Genomic DNA, 23,865 nt, shown 5'->3' on the forward strand with positions numbered 1-23,865 from the left:
AGTATGTTTCATTGTTTAGAATATTCTTATTTGTGAAACAAATTCTTTTACAGAGTTTTTTGCTTAACATCTAGTTTTTCAATGTATATACCATTAGCTTTCATATACCATCCTTCTTCATCATATAAAAATACATTTCCATTTTTTTAGGCTAAGAATCTTAATTTATATGTATCTATTCATATATATATACTTATGTATATGTATGCGTACACTTTGGATATCTACATACCCTAGCAGTACCAGCTGAACTCGGCTGAGTCCCTGGTTAGGCTGGAGGAACATAGAGAGTAGAGGTCCCCTTTTTTTTTTTTTTTTGTTCTTGTTGATGTCGGCTACCCCCCAAAATTGGGGGAAGTGCCTTTGGTATATGGATGGATTTTAGTTGCATTATTGCCCGAAGAGCTCTGCTTTACATGAGCTTGGACCGAGTCTTTTTTTTCTTTTTGTTAATCTTTGTATGTAAATATTTTTTGTCCATTAAACACTATTATTAACAGAGTTGTAGATTGGCAGGAGTCTTTGGAAAAGGGTGGTAGCGGGGAAACTGTAGATAAGACTAGTCATGGAGAGTAGTTAGGAAGGTAGGGACATAATAGTCATACATAAAAGCAGAGGCTTGTTATAAAACAGGTGGAAGAATTTATATACCTGGGATCTACTAAAAATCAGGAGGGAGGATGAGAGGCTGAGGCAGAGACTAGGACAAAAGCAGCCACGTGGAATTAGAAGGAAGTAGAGGGAGTGGTATGTGATAGGAAAAAGCCATTCAAGCTAAAAGTCAAGATTTCTAGCATGTAATAAAACCAGTGCTGACCTGTGGATCAGAAAGGTGGGCCCTAAAAAGGGAAGAGAAAACAAAGGTGGAGAAGAGAGGTGCAAATACTGAGGTGGATTATGTGAACACCACTGCTTGAAAGATGGGAAAACTAAATAAGATTACAAAAGCAATTAGTCATAATCGAAACCGTGTGGGAACAAGTCGAGGACCATTTGATTTACAATTCTGGGTGACACCAGCCTATCGCTGAATCTGCGGCAATTCAGCAATCAGCGTGCAACTTGGGGATAGGAAAGTTTTACATAAATGCCGAAAACTGAAACCACCAATCAATATATATTGGTTGACTATTTCCCACGAGTATTTACTTTATCAAGAAATTGTTTGCAAACACTATTTATAACATGTCTTCTGTTAAACATCCTCAACTCCAGCTTCTTCCATCCTTCAATAGAAAACATTCTATGCAATATACAGTATTCAGTTAAAATAGTTGATACAATAACTAGATTCTCCTCTCTGCAAAGTTTATACTGGGCTCATTTTACATATACAGTAGTACTATATCCTATGATAAATATAGAGTAGAACTGGGACCATTTCTAATTCTGCCCTCCAACTTGGTCGATTTTACTTGTGGATCTACTTTAGCCACACTTCTTGCTGGAGTAAGATTGCTTTACCGTCTTATTTTTCAAGGACCCATCTTGCAGGCTTCTTACTATTTAATAAATGAAACAAAACACTGATACCACATTCTTTATTGAGAAAATTTACAAAATAAAGCAACAAAAATTCATGAAATGAATACCACTGGATGAGCATGCAGCACACACTAATTACAAATGTCTACGATTAAGTTTTTCAAGCAAAGCGTTTACTTTCCTTTTAAGACTTTCAAGTCAAATGAAAAGGAAGCCCCCTATCAATGTTTTAGTTCTTTCATTTAACTTTCAAGAGAAGCATGTGGTCAAACAGTGATCTGGTCAAATTATTTTCAAGGGAATTGTACATCCATATAGCAATTAAAACTATACATGGCACACCTAGAGTATAAAACATGGCAATTAGTATCAATTGCATAATCACTGATCTTTATGCATAAGACCAGATAATTAATTATGGTTATGAAAGCAAATGCGAACTGGAGGACAATTAGGATATATCTAGCTGACCATTGAAAGACACGGATTTATTGTAGTAATTACTTTTACTATCAAGTATAAAACAGGACTAGTTAAAAAAAAATTGTGAATGTATGAGGATGAAGACAAGTATGAAAAGCTCATCACCACGAATAGTTGTGCAATTGGCCTAGCTTCTGTCATACCGTTACTGTTAAAAGTCTTGTAATTTTATTCATAATAACCCAAGTACTGTATTCACTGCAAATAATTTACCTTTGCAACATACATACATACACCAAGGCACTTCCCCCCCAATATTAGGGGGTAGCCGACATCAAACAAATGAAACAAAAAAGGGGACCTTTACACAAGCAGTAAAAAATGAAGAGCAGTTCACACACATTATATATTTATCTAGCATACAGGTACCAGTTATTAATTCCACGATCAAAGTTGGGAGGAGGTAATGTTTTGTCCGCTTGTTTGCGAACTTCCTGGCCACAATTTTACTCGAGTAGTGAAACTTTCAGGGATTAATAATTGTTATGCTGAGACTGGAAGTGATTAAATTTTCAAAGTCCTAGGTCAAAGGTCAAGCAAAACATTGACCAAATTAACTCCAACCTTAACGCGAAGTTTGCACAAGCCTACGGTCTAAAGATTCTGGGAAAGGCAAGCTGGTTTAGAGAATTAAGCTGTTGTGGCGGAGGTCAGCATTCTCAAGTACTCTTCCAGTTAAAGCTATTGTGCAACATATTACTGATAACCCTTGTTTTACAATGTCTTTCCTCTTGGATATTTAAAGGCCACTATGTTTACATAGGATCCCATGTGTTGTATTATCTAACCTGTATTGCCTAGTCAATAATCTGGATGTTTAAATGTGATCAATAGAACGGGCCACTATGCAGCAAGGGTAATTGATAATCTTCAAAGCAAAAGCAATACAACATGGTTCACAGTAAGAATGCTACAAAAATGTTAAGTGAATAGTAAAGAATGACTTTTTAATTCAGCCTGACATTACGCAGTCTTTAACAATTATGCAAGTACAACCAAAGGTGAAAGTGTTTTGAGAACAAAGAATCACCTACTTCTAGAATCCAACCACAACGGGAGCAAGTGCTAACAGAGAGAAATAAATCATGAAACATGAAAAAATTTCAAATGCAGGGCAAAACAGAAATGAGAGATTACACCAATAAAGCAAAAATTACAAACGAAAGGGGAGAAGGAAAATCAATTTACAATGAAAATGAATGTAGATACTATTGGCCAGGTACTATATGCAATGTTATGTGAGCCAAACTCATTGAGTGGTCTCACCTATTTGCTTGGAGTGGATCCTCCCCCTCTATAGCATTTACCTGTCAATTGAAATATCATTATTAGAGGCTAATCATGATTAAATTTTTTTTAGAAACAAAAACATTCAATCAGATTTTGCTATTCCACTTGAAGTTTCAGAGTTGGATTGTTGAATACTCATCACACTAACTAATTTACACCAAAATTATCAGGTAAAACCAAATTATATATACTTCATTATTAATGATAAATTTGAAAGGAAAAATTCAACATACCTACAGCTTGAGACGCCAATTTCCTGGGATGAATCCATAAATATTAGTTTTACATGTGGCCCTGAAAGAAGTTGGGAGTAAGTTGCTTTGTACCATGAAGAAAAATAAATTGTAAATTAAATTAGTCAGAGAAGCATTTCCACATTACTGAGCTTCAGAGTTGGATTGTTAAAAACTCATCATATTAAGAAAAAGTTTACTTTTTTCACACAAAAAAAATTTAGATTACAAGCACTCCTATCTTCTATAAAACATATGCGCCGATTTGCTAAGGTTATATAACTGAATCTCAAATACCTCCTTAATAACATAAAAGGATGGACATTTACTCACCAGACAGTAGGGGACCACTTTTCTGGAAACCAGGAACTTCGCAGCCTGAAAAACCATACATTTTCTTTCAGAACTAAATATTTTTGTAAGAGAACAAGGGTACTCCAACTTCATTTCAGTGAGAGAGTTCATGATCAGGAATCTTGTTTGTATTCTTATCATCATAGATAGATTACTAAGATCTTACCTACATTTTGGTATGAAAAATAGGACTTGGTTCACTTAATTCAAGACAATCAGTTCAATAACTTGCAATTCTAAGTGACAATTAAATAATGTAGTGAACTTCCAGAGTGCACAACTCAAAAATTGAGAGAAATCAGCTTACCTACTTGTGTAGTCAGCTTCCCACAATGTAGTTGAAGGCCAAGTCTGGCAGTAGCCCTGTAAAAAGTTAGAGGAAATACAGTAAGTTGCTTTGTATTATCAATATATTGATAAAAATTATATATCAAATTAATCAGATGATTGCCACTACCCTTTTCTGAACTTTGTTACATTATTTCAACTTAATTACAGAAAGTTTATAACTTGCAACCCTCAAAATTAGTACTTAGTAAATACTAGTAATCTGAACAACCCAGGTCCATATTCTATTCAATATAAAAGCATTTTGATAACAGAGAACATCTACAATACTTCCCAGACACAAGATATAAACGTACAGTACTCAGAAATTAGGTAAATTCTCTGGGGCACAGAAAAATTATAATTTATGAGACGTCATACTTGGAATTCTAATAATACTGATTAATCTTACTTGAACTTTATAATGCATAAATACTTTGCAATTCTAATAATACAGCTTAATCTTTCTTGAATTTTATAATGCAGAAATACTTTGTTCTCCTAACTCTACCTAATAAAATAATAGGAGAAACTACTTTTCTCCATCTCATTTTACTGCCAATGCAAACCTTTTTATTGGCTAACACATGAATATTGAACTGGGATAAAATGTACTGTACTTATGACTAAGGTGTTCATTTTACTTAACCTTAAGTGATCTTGTCAAGGTTACAAAAATTATAAAACCCTAAGTTCAATCATTTACCTATTTCCTAATTAATTATTGAAATTGCCCATGAACCAAATTGATTACAGTATCTCCATACAGAATTTTAAAACACAGGCACCTACCAATTTACTTTGGGTAGAAACAATTATCTAAACATCATTTCTAAAACCAAATCGCACTCACCCCCAAAAATAGTTTTTGTTGTAGCTTTTCACAACATATAATCACATTTACTCTCAAGAACTTCTTCCAGCGAGTGTTATCTAGCCAATTTGTTGTTTGAAGTATGACTGGTTAATAATCCTATTTAACTTTGCTAATATTTCAGCATCTTACTCAAAACTTTTCATACCCTAAGGAATAGATTACGATGTAAAACAAATTCACCCTCAATACTTACGTTGCTAGACATTTCACAAGGTACAGTTCAATAACAGCAGTTTCAATTCCTGGAAGGGAAAGACTAGAGAACTTTAAATGTCCAAAGAATTAGAAATAACTGAATACTTCATTTTATCAATGTTTTGCTCATGTATATTTCATATAAACTATACCTTGCAAGAAAACAAAACTTACCTAGTATATGTTGGAAAATATTCAACTCTATTTGTAACTATGTGGAAAATAAATATTGCCACTTCAGAAGTCACCACCTAAATTTTGAGATTTACATATCAAACCCTGCTGCAAGGAGAAATTTTATATTTCTGAGCTTTAACTATGTTGAAGAAAGTAAGCTCAGCAAAATATAAATAAATATAAATTTGAAAAGTATTTTTTTTGCTGTCAGCAACCTAAATAACAGCTACCTTACACATTTCTAGACAGCTGGTTGCTTCAAGTTTAATTCAAATAAAACTGTTACTACTACTACCACTACAAATTTATAACTCACAATAGACTTGACATTACTGTACTTTAGTCAAGTTAAGCTTAACCCTGGCACAGATATACCGTATTGTGAACTCCTTGAGAACAGGCTTTTACTGAAAATGCACAAAATCAATGAGTTTAATTTGAGGATACACTTTAGGACAGGCTCTCTTTAATACTTAACTAGGCAATTCATAAGTCTTTAACAAAAAACAATTTATTGTTAACGATTATTTACACTATTTTTACAAAATTTTTCAAACAAAACCTTAAACTTAATACATAGACGTCTATGTCGGAATATTTGATTTACATATGGAAAATATATATATATATTTACACCAGTACTACTGAATTATACTTTACAACAAAATAAAACTATCATTCATACGTGGCCGCCACTTTCTATGTTCAGATTTATCAATGATACGAGCTATACATCACTTCTGACTACGAAAAATGCCCTCATATACAAGCATAATAGTCACCCATTCACTCTAGATATGAGCAAATATACTTTCTTGAAAAAAATATAAAAAAAAAGACTATTAGATACCTATATCACATATACACTAACACTAATTACCAACTCACTGCTGACCCTCCCCTTCTTTTTTGTCTTTATCTCCAGAAGAACCAGATTCTCTTTCCGACGCCATCTGTGGATATAAAATGTGTCAATTTTACATGAGGTTATCAAACATTAGTAAATAAGTTTTTAAGATACAGTAGTGCACATGTTAAAACATTAAACACAACCCTTGAAAATACTGCAGCAGTATTTGCCAACACTGACATTGTCCTCAGTAACAGCCTTACCTTTTTATAGGCCATTTCGAATAATTTGAGAGATGCTTGCTGCAAATCACCAACTTGTTTCTTAATATCCTCAGGATCTGCGCTGTCTTTGTTGGCAAGGAGTTCCTTCACTTGAGTCAGCTTCTCCTTTAGTTTCTCGCTCTGAAATGACAACAGGCCATTAAATACACAGTAAAGCAGTGTTAAGTATTCCAAACAAGTACATCTTGTAACATGTCAAAATGAACTTTAATTTACTAACCAATGTTGAATTAAATTTCTCAATTTGAATATAAATATAGTTGTACCAAATCAACTGCTTTAGAAACAAACTTTCATAAACATTTAATACTACACAATTTCAATTGTAACAATCCAATTCTTTAAAGCATTATGAAAAAATTGAATAGGCAAATTTCCCCATCATGTACTTAATGAACTGCTTAAATTAAAACATTACCTCTTCAGCAGGCAACTGGTCTTTAAATTCTTCCATTTTACTTTCAGTATCGTGAATAATACTCTCTCCTTGGTTGATAGCCTCCACAACCTCTTTGCGCTTCTTATCTTCTTCTGCATACTGTTCAGCTCTCTTTATCATGTTCTCAATCTCCTCTTTACTTAATCCACCAGAAGACTGAATGACAACTGAAAAATACAGAATAAAAGGTTACAGAAAAAAATCTTTCCAACAAATTTCTCAAGATATATATTTTACTATAAGGACTATTTTGACATGTTAAAACTAATAAAGAATGAATATAACAACCTAAACTTACTTTGTTGTTCCTTTCCTGTACCCTTATCCCTAGCCGAGACATGTACAATGCCATTAGCATCGATGTCAAAGGTAACTTCAATTTGTGGCACACCGCGGGGAGCAGGAGGAATTCCAACTAGACTGAACTGACCCAAAATCTTATTATCTGCAGCCATTTCTCGTTCACCTTGGTGCACCTTAATCTCTACTTGCGTTTGACCATCTGCTGCAGTTGAAAATACCTGGAAAAAAATATATTTATGTACTACATTTCCCGTCATAAGACTAACCTTTTAACTGAACAATGCCCTCAAAATATATTAAGCATACAATTACCTTTTCTATGTATTAAATAAATTCAATTTGAATACCCTTTAATACCTAGTCACACAAGGAGCAGGAAAAAATATTCTACCTTGTGAAATTTTTAGAGAATTCTTAATTAGATCAATAATACTTTTTTTAATGAAAATTTATATATGAGGAATTTACGGAATATTACTGAAATTTTACTTCTCTACCAAAACTTGATCAGGAACATTGGCAACACTAGGAAACATTATGCATTGGCACTTAGGCTAACTGGTAGTTTATTTATATTCAGACTTGGCACTTAAGCTAGCTGGCTTACGGGACCAGGAAACATTTTTCATTAGCTCTTTTAGTTATAATTGGTGCGCGTTAGCTACACAAAACATGTAAAATTTTTTTACAATTCTCACCATAAAATTTACTATAGCTTTAGTAATTAATGTCCAGTTGACGTACCTGTGATTTACGAGTAGGGATAGTGGTATTCCTGCTGATAAGCTTTGTCATAACACCACCCAGAGTCTCAATTCCAAGAGAAAGTGGTGTAACATCTAAAAGGAGAACATCTGTGACATCACCAGCAAGTACACCACCTTGAATTGCTGCTCCAACTGCTACAGCTTCATCAGGGTTTACAGCCTTGCTGGGGGTGCGTCCAAAGATTTCTTGCACCGTTGACACAACCTAACCAATAGGAAAAGAATGTTAAAACATATCCCAACCCCTGGCAGGATATTTTCATTCCACTTTTCAAGGTAAAGTAAATAACTAAATTGCAATAATGTAAAATACTATAACAATAAATATTCCATATAACTAAGGACTACCACCATTACACCGCAAACTTACTTTAGGCATGCGAGTCATTCCACCCACAAGGATAACATCACCAATATCAGACTTTGAACACTCGGCATCCTTCAGTGCCTTGATGCAAGGGTCAACAGTTCGCTTGATCAACTTCTCGCAAATACTTTCAAACTTTGAACGTGAGAGCTATGGGGAAAGAAAAAGAAGTGAGTGGAAACTGATGCAAATTTGCATATAAATACATATTAAAATATAACATTGCCCTCACCTCAAGTATATATTTTCATTGATCTTAAATATGTTTTTACAAAGATAACTGAAATCAAAATTGATACTTCAGTTAGCAGAAGGGTTAAATGAGAGATTAAATGCGCTAACCCATTTTCATGGTTCAAGGAATATGCTATAAATTATCTGGCAGTTTAACCAGATGTCTTGACCACGTAACTGCAAAAACTTTAAGAACATTTTTATTTCCAATTAATTCAATGTTTGCACAATGTTGAGCTCTAGACCAAGGTTTTGGTATATAGCAAAAAAACTAAAATAAATTTTAAATATAAAGTAAAAAAAGATAGGAATAAGAGGTTTGTAACATTGTCTTTCTTAATAAACTGTGTACCAATATTGTTTTTACTTTTCGAGAAAAACAAAATCTCATACCTTATACATCATATGTTTGGGTCCTGAGGCATCCATAGTTAAGTAAGGTAAATTTATATCAGTCTGTGTGGATGATGACAATTCAATCTTAGCCTTTTCAGCTGCTTCCTTCAATCGCTGCATTGCCATGTTGTCCTTGGTAACGTCCACACCTTGCTAAAAGACAAGGCAAAGTGAAATATTATTGGTTAGATGTTCTGAAAAGCTAACAGATTTTGATGTCTACAGATGCAAACATTATACAAATAATGAAAAGCTAATAAACAGAAAATATCAATGAAAATGGACATTATATAGCTAAGAGAAAATTACAGAAAATAGAGAAACATTGAAATACATTAACCCTTTTACCCCAAAAGGACGTACTGGTACGTTTCACAAAAGCCATCCCTTTACCCCCATGGACGTACCGGTACATCCTTGCAAAAAAATGCTATTAAAATTAGTTTTTCATATATTTTGATAATTTTTTTTGAGAAAGTTCAGGCATTTTCCAAGAGAATGAGACCAACCTGACCTCTCTATGACAAAAATTAAGGCTGTTAGAGCAATTTAAAGAAAATATACTGCAAAATGTGCTGGGAAAAAAATAACCCCCTGGGGGTTAAGGGTTGGAAATTTCCAAATACCCCGGGGGTAAAAGGGTTAATGAACGCTGCACCACACCAAATGGTTATAATTTAAATCAGTGGGTAAAGCTGGTAGGGTTCAAATACTCTATTTTGGTACAGGATTAATCAAGCAAACCTGGCTTTCATAATAACCATAATTTTAGATTTCTCAAGAATATTTTTCCTGCAATGAATTTCAAGAGAGCTGGTGAACTATCAAAGTATTTTAAATAATGTAATAATTCAGTACAATAAAAAAATAAGCTTTAGAGTTATTAACACAGCTTAGAAGATCCATGTAAATATAAAAAAAACTTTCCAAACTCGAATTTGACCAATCAACCCTTTTACAAATCTGACACAAGTTAGCATAGGAATGATGCAAATGTTGGGACAAAGTCCTCATGCATGACTGAGTAGTTTAATCTTTGGTTATTCCCACCTCTTTCTTGAATTCTCCGGCTAAAAAGTTGACTAGATGATTGTCGAAGTCCTCCCCTCCAAGAAAAGTATCACCATTAGTGGATTTCACTTCAAACACACCCTTCTGAATTTCCAGAATAGATATATCAAAAGTACCTCCACCTAAATCATACACAGCTATTCTGTAATGGAAAGAAAACATTGAACAACAAACAGTTCAATATTCACAGAACTGGAAATATAGAAAATTCTACTCGACTAATTACAGAAAATACATACTACGACAAATACAGTACAGTACTCAATGTTGTATGAACCCGCAAAACTGGGCTATTCAATAGTAAAATACCCAGGTGAAGAATTCACTCTTTCTCTATGATGAATAAAACTGCCAAATAAATTTATTACAGGGCATGGAAAGATTCATCAAAACAATTACTATAAAGTTTTCACTAAAACTATCAAACTAAACACTCGTTGTCTGCATCCGCAAAACTGGGCTACCTACAAATAAATACCCAGGTGAAGAATTCACTCTTACTCTTTGATGAATAAAACTGTCAAATAAATTTATTACAGGGCATGGAAAGATTCATCAAAACAATTACTATAAAGTTTTCACTAAAACTATCAAACTAAACACTCGTTGTCTGCATCCGCAAAACTGGGCTACCTACAAATAAATACCCAGGTGAAGAATTCACTCTTATTCTTTGATGAATAAAACTGTCAAATAAATTTATTATAACACAGGGAAAGACTCATCAATAACATTTACCAAACCAATAATAAAAAAATAAGGCTCAATACTTTGTGTACTCTTAGTTTCATTCTGACAGCGACCAACCCGATTAATCTTCTCGATAGAAAAAAAAAATTATCAAGTAGAATTTTAGATGATCATACTTGGTGTAAGCTAGTTTATAAAAGTCATTGAAGTATAGTTTCACAGCTTATACGTTACTTGTCTGACATCGTAATTTCCACATATGATATTCTATCTTCAATTATCTATTCTAGTTGTTATTCTCAACGTCAACCTTTACTTTCTGCGATGGGGTACTCTTTCTTGTAGTTATTCTTAACTTCAACCGTTACTTTCTACAATGGGGTACTCTGCCTCTTTGGGAATTCAGGCTTATGGCATTTACCTTTCCAAACTAGGGTTGCAACTCATCCAATAATGATATTCAAAATTGTAAGAACCCGCAAAACTGGGCTACTTACAAAATAAATACCCAGGTGAAGAATTCTTTCTTAATCTTTGATAAATAAAACTGCCAAATAAAATTTATTATAAAGCAGGGAAAGATTCATCAAACTATTACAGTTTATAAAACTTTTAGCGTATTTCCACACACTTATCTAAATCCGCAAAACTAGGCTAACTAGAAGTGGCTACCAAGGTAAATAATTTGTTTGCTCTTTGACAAATAAAAGTCTAACAATTAATCATGAAGCCTGGTAAAAGTGTCAAACATAAGCATAAAGTTTTCAGTCAAATCTGTAATAATATTCAATGCCTATAACTTTGACCCAAACCCTAAGATTGTTTTAATGATACTACCTCAATATTATGTATTCCAGATAAAGGCACTTGTTACTAAACAACATTCATTCACGAAGCATTGTCCGAATCCGCAAAACTGGGCAACCTAAAAATAAATACCCAGGTGAAGAATTCACTCTTACTCTTTGATGAATAAAACTGCCTAATAAATTTATCATTACACAGGGAAAGATTCATCAAAATCATTTACTTAAGGAAAAAAAGAAATAAAAATAAAAAAAAAACCCAAAGTTCATATTAAGTGCAACTGCTGATTTGTAAAGGTAATTGTTTAAATAGTTCCCTAATTTATTATACATTAGTTGGGTTTGACATGTTATACATCTGATATTATATCTCCTGCATCTATCTATTCTAGTTTTGTTGTTCCACTTATACCTTTACTTTCTGCATCGGAGTGCTTTGCCTCTTAGGGACTTGGGATGAATGCTATAATTCATCTTTCCAAACTAGGGTTGCATCTCGTCTAATAATGATGAATATTCAAAATTGTCGGAACTCGCAAAACTGGGCTAGTTACGAAATAAATACACAAGTGAAGAATTCTTTCTTGATCTTTGATAAATAAAACTGCCAAATAAAATTTAATATAAATAAGGGAAAAAAATAAAAAAATCATTCCGACATACATCATGTAATCAAACATCATTTAGCCAAATTCCAGCAACTTCTCTAATTCTGCAAAAACCAGCTAACTACAAGTAGCTATCCGGGTGAATAATTGAGGTTTAATCGTTGACGAATAAAATTGCCTTATAATTACATCACAAAGCCTGGCAGAGTATCATACAAAACTAACTATAGAGTTCTGTCTTGATGATACTATACGCCTGTAACTTCCACCCAAAAAAGATGAAAACCCCCTTTATAATGATGTGACAGTTTATATCTGATTTATCACCCTTATTTAAAAAGGCCTTCCTCAAAAACTACTCATAGTGAAATCCACTTGAAGAATATTTCCCTATATACAGTATTACTAATGCTTCTCCCTTACCTGTACATTGATCAAAATCTTCCACTATTTACAAGAAAAAGGAAAAATAAATGAAAACGCAATTAAATTTCCCTGTAGGACTTGTGCTAGGTAAAATCTTTTAAAGGTTATGCATATTGTATTTTGACCAGTTGTTAGAAAGTAGCACACTCATAACATTGAAAAATACCAAGGTTACTACTATTTCTATGTCTACCAAGGTACTTGCCGCCCCCCCCCCCCCCTTTCTGGAGGGGGGTGCAACATTATTATTATAAAAGGAAAAAAAAAAAGTACTTAATTACTCTTAGCTCATCCCGGCCTGACGAGGGATTCAGCCGAGTTTGGTTGGTAATACTACGGTGCCACAAATGACCCTCCCCCTTTTTCACAGCACCACCACTACTAAAGTGTTACGCCTATCAATTCTACTTCCAGTGAAAATTATGGAGATCTGATATTTAGCAAATTTTGGCACTTGAGCAATAATTATTTTTGAAGCATTGTTTGAATCCGCAAAACTGGGCTACCTAGCAATAGATACCCAGGTGAAGAATTCAATATTCGTCTTTGATGAATAAAACCGCCAGGTAATATTTTGTTAAGAGGCAGGGAATTTTCATCAAGAAATGGGCAAGAATAATTCTTGACGTTACAGGCCTACACCTCTTTGCGTGGTTGTCTAGTATAAAAAAAACTACTACCCAGCCCTCTCTCAATATGAAAACAGGATGGGGAACGTGGTGCTTAGGTCAAAGACTAAGGTAAGACCTTTCAAATCTTCAGGTTATAATAAAAGAGAATGTACTACTGCTAAATGAAAACTAACAAATGCTGTCGATATTGGAAAACCAACCTAGGAGAAAGACCAAGTTGAATAAGCTATCTTGAATAAATTTATCTAATGCATTAAAAATTCAATTAAATTGTACAAAACCTTGACAGATCAGAAATTTTCAAATACATATACTTTTCAATGAATAAAAAAAATACTAGCAGCTTCTCCAATCTAGTAACAGTTTTAGAAACAAATAAGAATAAAATTGACTTTGATTGGGTTGAACTTGAGATTGTCTGTACTGTGTGATCAATAAAGAAGAATCTGTCAAAATTTCATGAAGTTTTTAACCTCAAGTTTATTTACATTTTGAATACTATACTGTACTTACACTTTATCTTCTGTTTTATCCATGCCATACGCCAGTGCAGCAGCTGTTGGCTCATTTATAACTCTCAGGACATTCAAGCCAGATATCTGACCTGCATCCTTTGTAGCCTGTTAGAATAAGATTTTAAAAAAACTGAGTAAAATAAAATCTTGTAACATCAATTTAAAGTAAATATAAATACTGTATAATGAAACTTTTAATTCACACCACTCCTTTACAGCATTTAGTATTTTTTCTAATCATACAAATGTGAGATATTTAAAATTTAAATATGACTATAAAAATGCATAAATTCCATATAACCACCCAACCCTTGGATAAAATTTTAGTTAAAATCCAATATCCCAATGGACAGGGAAAAATCAACTTACCTGTCTTTGAGAATCGTTAAAGTATGCAGGAACAGTTACAACAGCATTTTTCACAGGAGTATTTAAATAAGCTTCAGCAGTTTCTTTCATTTTTACAAGGATGAAAGCACCAACTTGAGACGGAGAATATACTTTGCCATCACTCGCCTCAACCCAAGCATCACCATTGCTAGCCTTGACAATTTTGAAAGCCACAGTTTCCCTGAAAACCAAATTTATTCCAACTGCAATAAACAGTTAAACATGCTATTCAATAAATTTAAAACTTTAACTATCAGTTCAAGGAGTCCACATATCAATTCGGGTGACGAAAAATAAGTCATCATTGAAAAATATTTTCTTCTGCAATACTCTAAAAATTGAAACAAAACGCCTACCTCAATTTTTCACACATCTACAACAATGTATATAATAAAGTAGTGCTAATACTTTGATTTTGTTCACATCTTTGTTTCAAACTTCTTTTTATTTATGTAAATGTTTGCATGTGTAAGAATACAATATAAGGAACTAACAATACCTCACTTTGATGAAAGCTAAACAGATTTTTGCTTAACTATCCATAAACCTTTATAAAAAAAAAAAAAAAAAAAAAAAATCATTCCAAATACTGGCAGCTCTTACCTGTCCTTCTTTATTTCAGCATCATCATATCGCCTTCCAATAAGTCTTTTGGTAGCATAAAATGTGTTCCCTGCATTAGTAACAGATTGTCTTTTGGCTTGAATACCAACAAGACGTTCCCCGTCTGAAATGTTTCAAAAGTCAGAATTAGATCCAGTAGTATTGCCCACACAAATAATAATCCCCAGCTTAAAACTTCAATAATCTAATTCATAACTGACCAACTTTTTTTAATAATAATTCATAACTGACCAATTTTTTTTTAATAATCATCTACCAAGAAATTGTAATCGGTCAGCTAAACAAAGAACATTACCTTTCGTAAATGCAACTACAGATGGCGTTGTTCGATCTCCCTCAGCGTTAGTAATAACTTTGGCAGCTTTTCCTTCCATCACCGCAACACATGAATTGGTTGTACCCAAATCAATACCAATGACAGCACCTTTAACACCATCGGACCTGAGAAAATGAAAAAGTGACTATGATTAAAAAAAATAGTTTTGGAGATAACTTTGTCTTCTCTAATTACTTATATTAAATAGTTTCATTCCTGTATTGAAAGATATTGATAAGACTTTTAGGTGTAATAAACTTAAGGAATATTTTTTATGATTTTATCTCATATCTGTAGCATAAAGTGACTTCTAAATTACTACACTGACTTATTAAATACTGGTTACCATATGTAATGATACTAAAAATGTATTAATTTATTCTCAGAAATTGCATGTTACATATTTTTCTCAGCTCTTTCAACCCACGAGTCCTTTAAATAGGGAGACGTCTTCCGTGTGAGCTAAACCAGACGTTAAAATAGTTTGGTATCACCTGGCTAGACACAAGCAGCAGCAAAAGGACGCTGTAACCGAGACAAAGATACAGAAGAATTATCCAAGGCCAGACGTGACTTGTGGTTGACCAAAATATCACGGGCTGATTTACGTGAATCCTCACTCCCTGGGCACGTATCTGCTCTGATCATTTCATATCAGGTCAGTCTCGGCTAGGCCCTAAAAGTATTATTATTCCTGTGTAAACATGCTATATCCGATCGCATGGGTGACTTCACAAGTATCATCGTCAGTTCAGTGTGTAGTGTGTGTGGGGGAGGGGCCATCTCAATTTTCAAACATCAAGAGGGGCATCTCAGATTTTCAAAACAAAAATTAAAAGCCCCCATATTGGCTATATTAACAAAGGCTACTTACCTAGGTCTCTATTTCGTCAAGGTTCTCATGCCTATATATATTTAAGTGTATATTTATATTTATTTTAATTTGTGCAGACATACAGGCCTTTGTGATGAATAAACATTGATTATAAATAATAATATTAATAATAATGATATCTGAAAGCTGGTTTAACCAGAAGTGGTCTTCAGCTTATATATGAAACATCGAAAAAATAAACTTGCGCATTTAATTGCAAGGAGGCAAAACGTTCATCCAAGAGCATTACAATAGTTTGTCCATCATATGTTTATATGTATATAAGAAATTATAGCATTTGTAACCAAACACAATGGTTAGGCATGAACTGATAAAGATTTGACATTATAATGCAAAACTTTTACATACATTTTGACAATCAAAAATTATAACACACAAGGTTAGGCTAAATGATCAATATTAGCTTTATAATTATAAACACTCTCTTCATTGGCCCGGTGTTTATCTAATTTTGGACTTAAAAGCATTAAAGGGAAAAACAACAAATCCTGGAAGCAGATTATTCAATGGAAATGTATGCCCACTCATGTTCTGCCTTTGTAAGTTTATAAAGCATCTGAATTGCATGTGCCATAAGTTGAATGAATTCTGCATCTGGTATGGATCTAGGCCATCAATTAGATCGAGTTTCTGCTTGTAAAAAAGCTTATCATCACCCGACAATTGTTTGACAAAGTCGCTCTCATTGTCCATATTCGCTGTAGCAGCCGCTATGTTTTCGCTTTGTATGTCCTCCAGCATGGCCGCCGGCGATTTCCAGTGACGTCATTGAAAGGACTCTATAGGTGGTGGGTCAGGGATACTTGACTACAATTACCTAACTAAAGTATTAAAACAGCCATTCCAATTTGTTGAAAACTTCTCTCTATTTAAAGGGCAATGGTTTTTATTTTGCATAGGAACTACTACAGTACAAAAGTAGCTAAAAATACTGCATTATAAATTTATACATACTTTTGTCTAGATTGAAGTTTGAAGACATCTTTCTGGGAGAGGATTCCTTGTACAGATCCCTGAAAAATCAACTGCATTAAAATTCATCGTAAAAATACCATGTACAGTAAATTTATGCATAATTGTAAATTGTTCTGCAATGTCAAAGTTTCAAAGTTTTTAAGTATTACATTTAAATTGCATACATGGGTCATCCTCCATAAAAATTATAAAGAATCTTCACCCACAGCTCCTAAAGAAAGAAAATCATCACCTGGTCAAAGATTATTAAAAGTGAATGGTAGTTAATTTGTAGAAAAAGTCCAATGGTAAATCATATAATTTCTTTTAAGGGAAAATGATTTCAAAAGGTCGCTATTGGGTTTTGAAAAATTAGTAATGTATAGGCAACTGAAATCAGGTAAACACGAGAAACATTTATCCATAGATGCTGTACGCTTTTAAACGAAACGCCCATGACTTTCTCGATGAATTTTTGCATATAAAGTTCTTAAAACAACTAACTCAAGAACTGGTAGACTCCTTGTAAAGGAACACTATATCACACCAAAACTGTACAAATTGATCCCCCCCAAATTAAAAAGACCATTCAGTCTGGCTGTACTAGCCCAGAAGGCAACCCAATATGAATAAGGAGCAAATGTGTGAGACTACAGTTCCAGCAATCTAAAACCATGGTTAAGGGGTCAAGGCAGGGATCTCCCCACACATGATGTTTCTATGATTTAGCACACGCTACGTCAGAGACGAAATATATGTTTGTTACGTTGTCAGGCATGAAATGTGTGAACACAACATAAGTAGATGTTGTAGTAGGTGACACCTGGCACTTCACCTAAATTGTGAAATATTGACATTTTCATATGCCAAAGTCAGGAAAGATTTTTTCTTGATGGTTTTGAGAAAGACACAAGCACATTTTACCAAAAGAATCCCAATGTCAATGTGTCAAACATTCCATAATGAAGCTAGAGTAACTGGAATAGCACATTGTACATGCCCATCTATTTCTAGAACACAGCAGGCTTAACCATTTTTAGCTTATATAATGAAAAATGACCTTCTAACCTCTTTATTGCGATATTTTCATTGGAAGTGGTGACTAAAATTCTGCCAAATGAAAGGCATAATTACTGTAGTCTTATTACATACAACAAAGTGTCTAACAGTAATGTATTTCAAATTGATGGCGTGTATGCACGATAACTACCATGACCTAACTCGCTTCATTTTCAACCCTATTGCAAATATGTATAGAATGAAAACTGTCCAGAACAAACTAAATACCCCAGTGGAAGGACTTATCAGATAGATATAGTTTTGAAAATCATCAAAACTGTAGTGAAATTTATAAGTCCAACGAGCTTAGTACCCTGATACGCACTCTTGCTCCGTAAGTTCTCAGAATTCACTGTAGATCACATTTTGATACATTCAGCAATGCTTCCACAGCGGAATACTGAACTAATACGTGGTTGTGGTTATTTAAAACAACTCCGTGGGAAATTGCCAAAGGCTTAAATTATCAAATCAGAATCTACATTTCAAAATTTCAAACAGGGCAATGGGAGCATCAAACATGGGTTGGAGATGCTCATTCAGAGGTCCCTTACCAATTAGTCATCTCCTTCCTCAACATCCTACTACTGCCCGCTACTATGGCTATGCCCCCCCCCCCCACCTCTCTCTCTCTCTCATCATTCCTTACTTTTATAACTGTGATGGAAAATTATTGTACAATGGCACACCCGCATCATTTGTTGTCGTTCTTGTAATTCATGCTGTAAGAAGATTGCCCGTACACAACCTTTTTCACAATCAAAACTATATTGAAATTTTAAATTATTTTTGCTTGCTTTGAATACTGTGCAGTGCACATAGAACATGCTTGCCATTAGTGATTTTGGAAGTCCTACCCTCCTATCACTTCATGGCTAATTACCAGTTTTATGAGAACCTTGCAATAATGTTATGTACAACTACCCATAGAATGAGAATATGCTCTCGGATGTATATAATCCTTTCCTTGGAGCAATAAGATGAAAAAAAAAATGCACTATAAAGAACAGTAAGCACCAAAACGGTGTTCAACAATATTAATTCCAATATTATACATTCAAAGAAATAGGTAGGTACTAAAATGTAAAATTTTTCATTCTGACTCGTGTTATAAGTAATGAAAATATCACTGGAGATATGCGCATTGGAAATTTGACTAATCTAAAAATTTCAATGTCTGCTAAAGTTATCAGCAAATTAGACAGCAGCATTTTAAAAGAAAATTTCTTTGCCTACACATACACTGAATAGCCTGGCCTACTCTTTCCACATTCTCCTTTGTCCGCATACACCCAGGTTCAGGCCGAGGCTTCGCCTTTGCATTGACGCCTCGTGTCTTAGTTGTGTGTGTTCCTTATTTTCACTACTTCATCACATTTCACACATTTGTTGTTTTTATTTTCAATATTCTCTTTTTATACACACACACACAATATATATATATATATATATATATATATATATATATATATATATATATAATGCAACTGTTTGTGCACTATCCTCTTTGTATGGTTGTTGGAGCTCTATTGCTTTTCTTCTTAATCACTATACTGTGGACAATATAACATGATGTTAACATTCCACCTTGGTGTCTTTTATATTCAAGCCTAATGTGTTGACATAAACTGTACTTATATCCTCCTTAATTTCAGTTTTTCAGATTTTATAAAAAAAATTACTCTCCTTGCACTCCATTTCACTCTTCCATTTGCTTGCGTCCCATTCTCTTGTTCTCTTCTTTACGTCCTCTCGTATATCTCTTAACTTCTCTCATTGCCATCGCACATTCTTCACATGCATCCACCACTTCCTCACCTTTTCTTCCATATCATTGACTATTGCTGTTAGTATGTCCTTCTCTCTTATAAAGGATAACAAAGTACCTCAGCTTTCCATCCATTACTCCTCTTAAGGCTACAACTGCTGTATTCTTTACACCCCCTAATATCCTTGTTCTTGTTGTTGGGCGGAGGGATTCGCCTTTCCATCGGCGGCACCTTGGTTTTCTTCTTTATTCTAATTTTTATTTTCTTCTCTCTTTTTTTCCACATTTAATAGATATATTCTTTTCTTTTCTCTATTCCTTCTTTCTTGAACAGCACATTTCCTATTATCTTCTTTTCTTCTTCATACGGTTGTTGCAATTCCACTATTTTTCTTCTTTCGTCGCTGAGGTCTGGACACTCAAGAATAAAGTGGGCGAGGTCTTCATTAACTGCCCCACATAGTTTGCATTCTACCCTACCTCCTGCTTCATGTCTTTTCCTATCGTTTAATTTCAAACAGTTGGCCCTAGCTCTATACATAATAATAGAATTTGGTTTGTTATCATAAAACATTTCTTCTCTTATTTGCCCTTTTTCTTGTTTGTATATTTCTAAACTATTTTTCTCTTTTATCTCATCCCTCCACTTTTTACCATCTACTTCTCTAATTTTGGCCTTAAGCTCTTCTCTTCCCATTCTCCTAAAGGTTCTATCGTTCATTTCCATATCTTTAATCCATTTCTTAGTCTCTTTCATCCACCTGTTATTTTCATTTCTTCCAGAATTGTCTTCAGCAAATCATTTCTCCCCTCTTCTATCCCTTTCACAAACCTTAGCCTTCCTCCTGCAATCCTAGTTTTCATTTCGGACATTCCTATCTCTCCCCGTAGTGTTGCTACTGCTGCATATGATGGTGCTCCCAAATTTTTCTTCCTACCCCATTTTCAATGTGCTGTAATCGTTTTATTTCACTTTCTGTTATGTTCATTACTGCCGTGCCATACAATATCCCGGGTAAGGCTACATTTTTCCTATCAGTATTTTGTGGCAGCTTTTCGCAATAATTGAGTAGGTTAGGTTAGCTAGCTTCCCTGCCTTTTCCATCATTTTCTTCTTTTGTTTCTTAAACATATTTCTTTTCCCTTCTATCTCTATTCCTAAGTATTTTATGCTATATGTTACTTTAATTCCCTCTATTTCTTCAGGTTTTTCTTTCATATTATATATGATTATATGACTTATTTTTGTTTATTTCTAGCCCACATTCTCTACATATTTCTACTAGTATTTTTATGTTTGCTTCTGCATCTACTATATTTTTTGCTACAATTAGACCGTCATCTGCAAAGAACAATGCCCTTATCTTTATTATTTCGTTTTCAAAGCCTTTTCCTTTTTTTTCTAATTCATTTATTATTTTATATGTAATTAGTTTAAATAGAGTAGTTGACCCCGTACATCCCTGTTTTATCCCACTCGTTACTTAAAATTCTTTATCTAATTCATATCCTATGTTTATTTTGGTTTTGTCTCCTTCATAGATTACTTCCAATATATCTATTACATTTGGGTGTATTCTATATTCTTTCATAATTTCTATTAATTTTTCCCTCTTTATTGAGTCATATGCTTTCTTGAAATCTATTGAAATTACTATTAAACTTCCTTCCTTTTGTAGCTTTCTTCTACACAGTATTGTAAAATAAATATGTTATCTTCTACTCTTCCTCCTTCAATACACTACATTCTCAATTCTCTGCAACTTTTTATTTCAGTTTCCGTTAAATGCATTACATTTGGTCCATATAATATAGAAGGTAGTGCTACACTTTTCCAGTATGTTTTCCCTATCAGTATTCTATTGGAACTTTTTTCTGACTGAATATGTAAGATTTGCTAGCCTTTGTGCCTTAATAATCATTTCACTTTTCTGAATTTTTAACATGTTTTCTCTGTCCTCTACTTTGATACCTATGTATTTAATACTGCTTACTACTCTTACTCCCTCTTATCTGGTTTCTCCTTCATATTATATACTGTATAAGGACGCTGCTTTTATCTCTGTCTAAACCATACTGCTTTCCTATATATTTCACTTTCCTCATGAATTCAGCATACTCTATACTCTCAGCAAGCAACAGGACACCAGCAAACAATTACACTATCATCTTTATCATATTTTCAAAATCATTACCTTCTTTTACGAGTTTTATAATCAAATTACCAAACAATTTTTCTTCGTTTAAGGGGTTAACTACTGCACTGTAATTGTTCAGTGGCTACTTTCCTCTTGGTATGGGTAAAAGAGACTCTTTAGCTATGGTAGGCAGCTCTTCTAAAAGGACACTCCAAGATTAGTCTAGGGTAGTGCCATATCCTCTGTAGCATGGTCTTGCACTGTCTTGGGTTAGGGTTCTCTTGCTTGAGGATACACTCATGCTCACTATTCCATCTATTTCTCTTCTTTTTATCTTTTCAAAATTTCAGATTATATATGGGAAAATTTACTTTAATATGGTTGCTCTCCTCAAGATACTTTATTTTAATTGTTCATTACTTGTAGCTTATCTTTTATTTCCTTTCCTCACCAGGTTAATTTCCCCGTTTGAGGTCTTGGGCTTAAATCATCCTACTTTTCCCAATAGGGTTGTAGCTTAAGTAGTAATAATAGCATTTTAATGCAAGATTCTCCAATAAACTGTATAATTACTGATTTTGATATAATTCTTGCAATCACAATAGCCCCCTGTCTTTACCCATGCCACTAAGGTCTCGCAATACCTCGCTTGAAATCCTGCAGAGAACAAGAATTCATGGGTCGACTGAGCTTGAGAGTTGAGTTGCTCATCCCAATCACACTACTCCTGATTTTGACCGACCTTTAATGCTTCATCACATTTCTCGTCCATAAAATTCAAATTTAAAGTATTGAAACCGATCAAACATTAATGGTACTATAATACATTTTCAGAATACCCTTAACTTGATGATTGCTAAGCAATGAACATGCCAAATGAGGGAGTGCACTAAATTCATTCCAAATTCCATTACCAGGGGTTGTGCGAATAGCAGACTAAAGTTGGGGGGAGCTGATAAGTCTACCTGCTGACCCATCAGCAGCCACTGCCTGACCCTCCTTGGGTGGAAGGTGGTTGGGCACTAGTCCTGTGTATACATGGTGTCTCTATGGAATTGTCTTGCCTTATAGGGCAATGTTACTGTCCCTTCCCACTGCAGTTGTGAGAGGCCTTTAAACATAACTGCTATTATTATTATTATTATTATTATTACTATCCAAGCTACAACCCTAGTTGGAAAAGCAAGATGCTATAAGCCCAGGGGCTCCAACAGGGAAAAATAGCCCAGTGAGGAAAGGAAATAAGGAAATAAATAAATGAAGAGAACAAATTAACAATAAATCATTCTAAAATAAGAAACAACATCAAAACAGACATGTCATATAATAAACTATCAACATAAAAAACAAATATGTCATAAATAAACTATAAAAAGACTATGTCCGCCTGGTCAACAAAAAAGCATTTGCTCCAACTTTGAACTTTTGAAGTTCTACTGATTCAACCACCCGATTAGGAAGATCATTCCACAACTTGGTCACAGCTGGAATAAAACTTCTAGAGTACTGCGTAGTATTGAGCCTCGTGATGGAGAAGGCCTGGCTATTAGAATTAACTGCCTGCCTAGTATTACGAACAGGATAGAATTGTCCCGGGAGATCTGAATGTAAAGGATGGTCAGAGTTGTGAAAAATCTTATGCAACATACATAATGAACTAATTGAACGACGGTGCCAGAGATTAATATCTAGATCAGGAATAAGAAATTTAATAGACCGTAAGTTTCTGTCCAACAAATTAAGATGAGAATCAGCAGCTGAAGACCAGACAGGAGAACAATACTCAAAACAAGGTAGAATGAAAGAATTAAAACACTTCTTCAGAATAGATTGATCACCGAAAATCTTGAAAGACTTTCTCAATAAGCCTATTTTTTGTGAAATTGAAGAAGACACAGACCTTATATGTTTC

General features: G+C 34.0%; 1 protein-coding gene and 1 long non-coding RNA gene across 2 annotated transcripts in view; both read right to left on the minus strand.

The window, feature by feature from the left end:
* Positions 1-1,538: 1,538 nt before the first annotated feature.
* Positions 1,539-4,126, minus strand: LOC137654502 (uncharacterized). The gene is made up of 3 exons (XR_011046645.1): positions 3,825-4,126; positions 3,492-3,552; positions 1,539-3,275 (listed from the first exon to the last, which is right to left on the minus strand). It is a non-coding gene; the product is annotated as an uncharacterized lncRNA (long non-coding RNA).
* Positions 4,127-5,916: 1,790 nt separating this feature from the next.
* Hsc70-5 (Heat shock protein 70 cognate 5) overlaps positions 5,917-23,865 on the minus strand; it is a 19,618-nt gene continuing 1,669 nt past the window's right edge. The window contains exons 2-14 of the mRNA XM_068388174.1: positions 16,989-17,047; positions 15,119-15,264; positions 14,803-14,926; positions 14,179-14,380; positions 13,808-13,914; positions 10,112-10,274; positions 9,059-9,214; positions 8,435-8,581; positions 8,042-8,269; positions 7,293-7,515; positions 6,974-7,161; positions 6,535-6,675; positions 5,917-6,374 (exon numbers count right to left, since the gene is read on the minus strand). Of these exons, the coding sequence (XP_068244275.1) occupies positions 6,306-6,374; positions 6,535-6,675; positions 6,974-7,161; positions 7,293-7,515; positions 8,042-8,269; positions 8,435-8,581; positions 9,059-9,214; positions 10,112-10,274; positions 13,808-13,914; positions 14,179-14,380; positions 14,803-14,926; positions 15,119-15,264; positions 16,989-17,047 (1,953 nt within the window). The 3' untranslated portion in view covers positions 5,917-6,305. The remainder of the gene's footprint in view (positions 6,375-6,534; positions 6,676-6,973; positions 7,162-7,292; positions 7,516-8,041; positions 8,270-8,434; positions 8,582-9,058; positions 9,215-10,111; positions 10,275-13,807; positions 13,915-14,178; positions 14,381-14,802; positions 14,927-15,118; positions 15,265-16,988; positions 17,048-23,865) is intronic.

This window comes from Palaemon carinicauda, chromosome 15, assembly GCF_036898095.1.
Source record: "Palaemon carinicauda isolate YSFRI2023 chromosome 15, ASM3689809v2, whole genome shotgun sequence".
Classification (NCBI taxonomy): domain Eukaryota; kingdom Metazoa; phylum Arthropoda; class Malacostraca; order Decapoda; family Palaemonidae; genus Palaemon; species Palaemon carinicauda.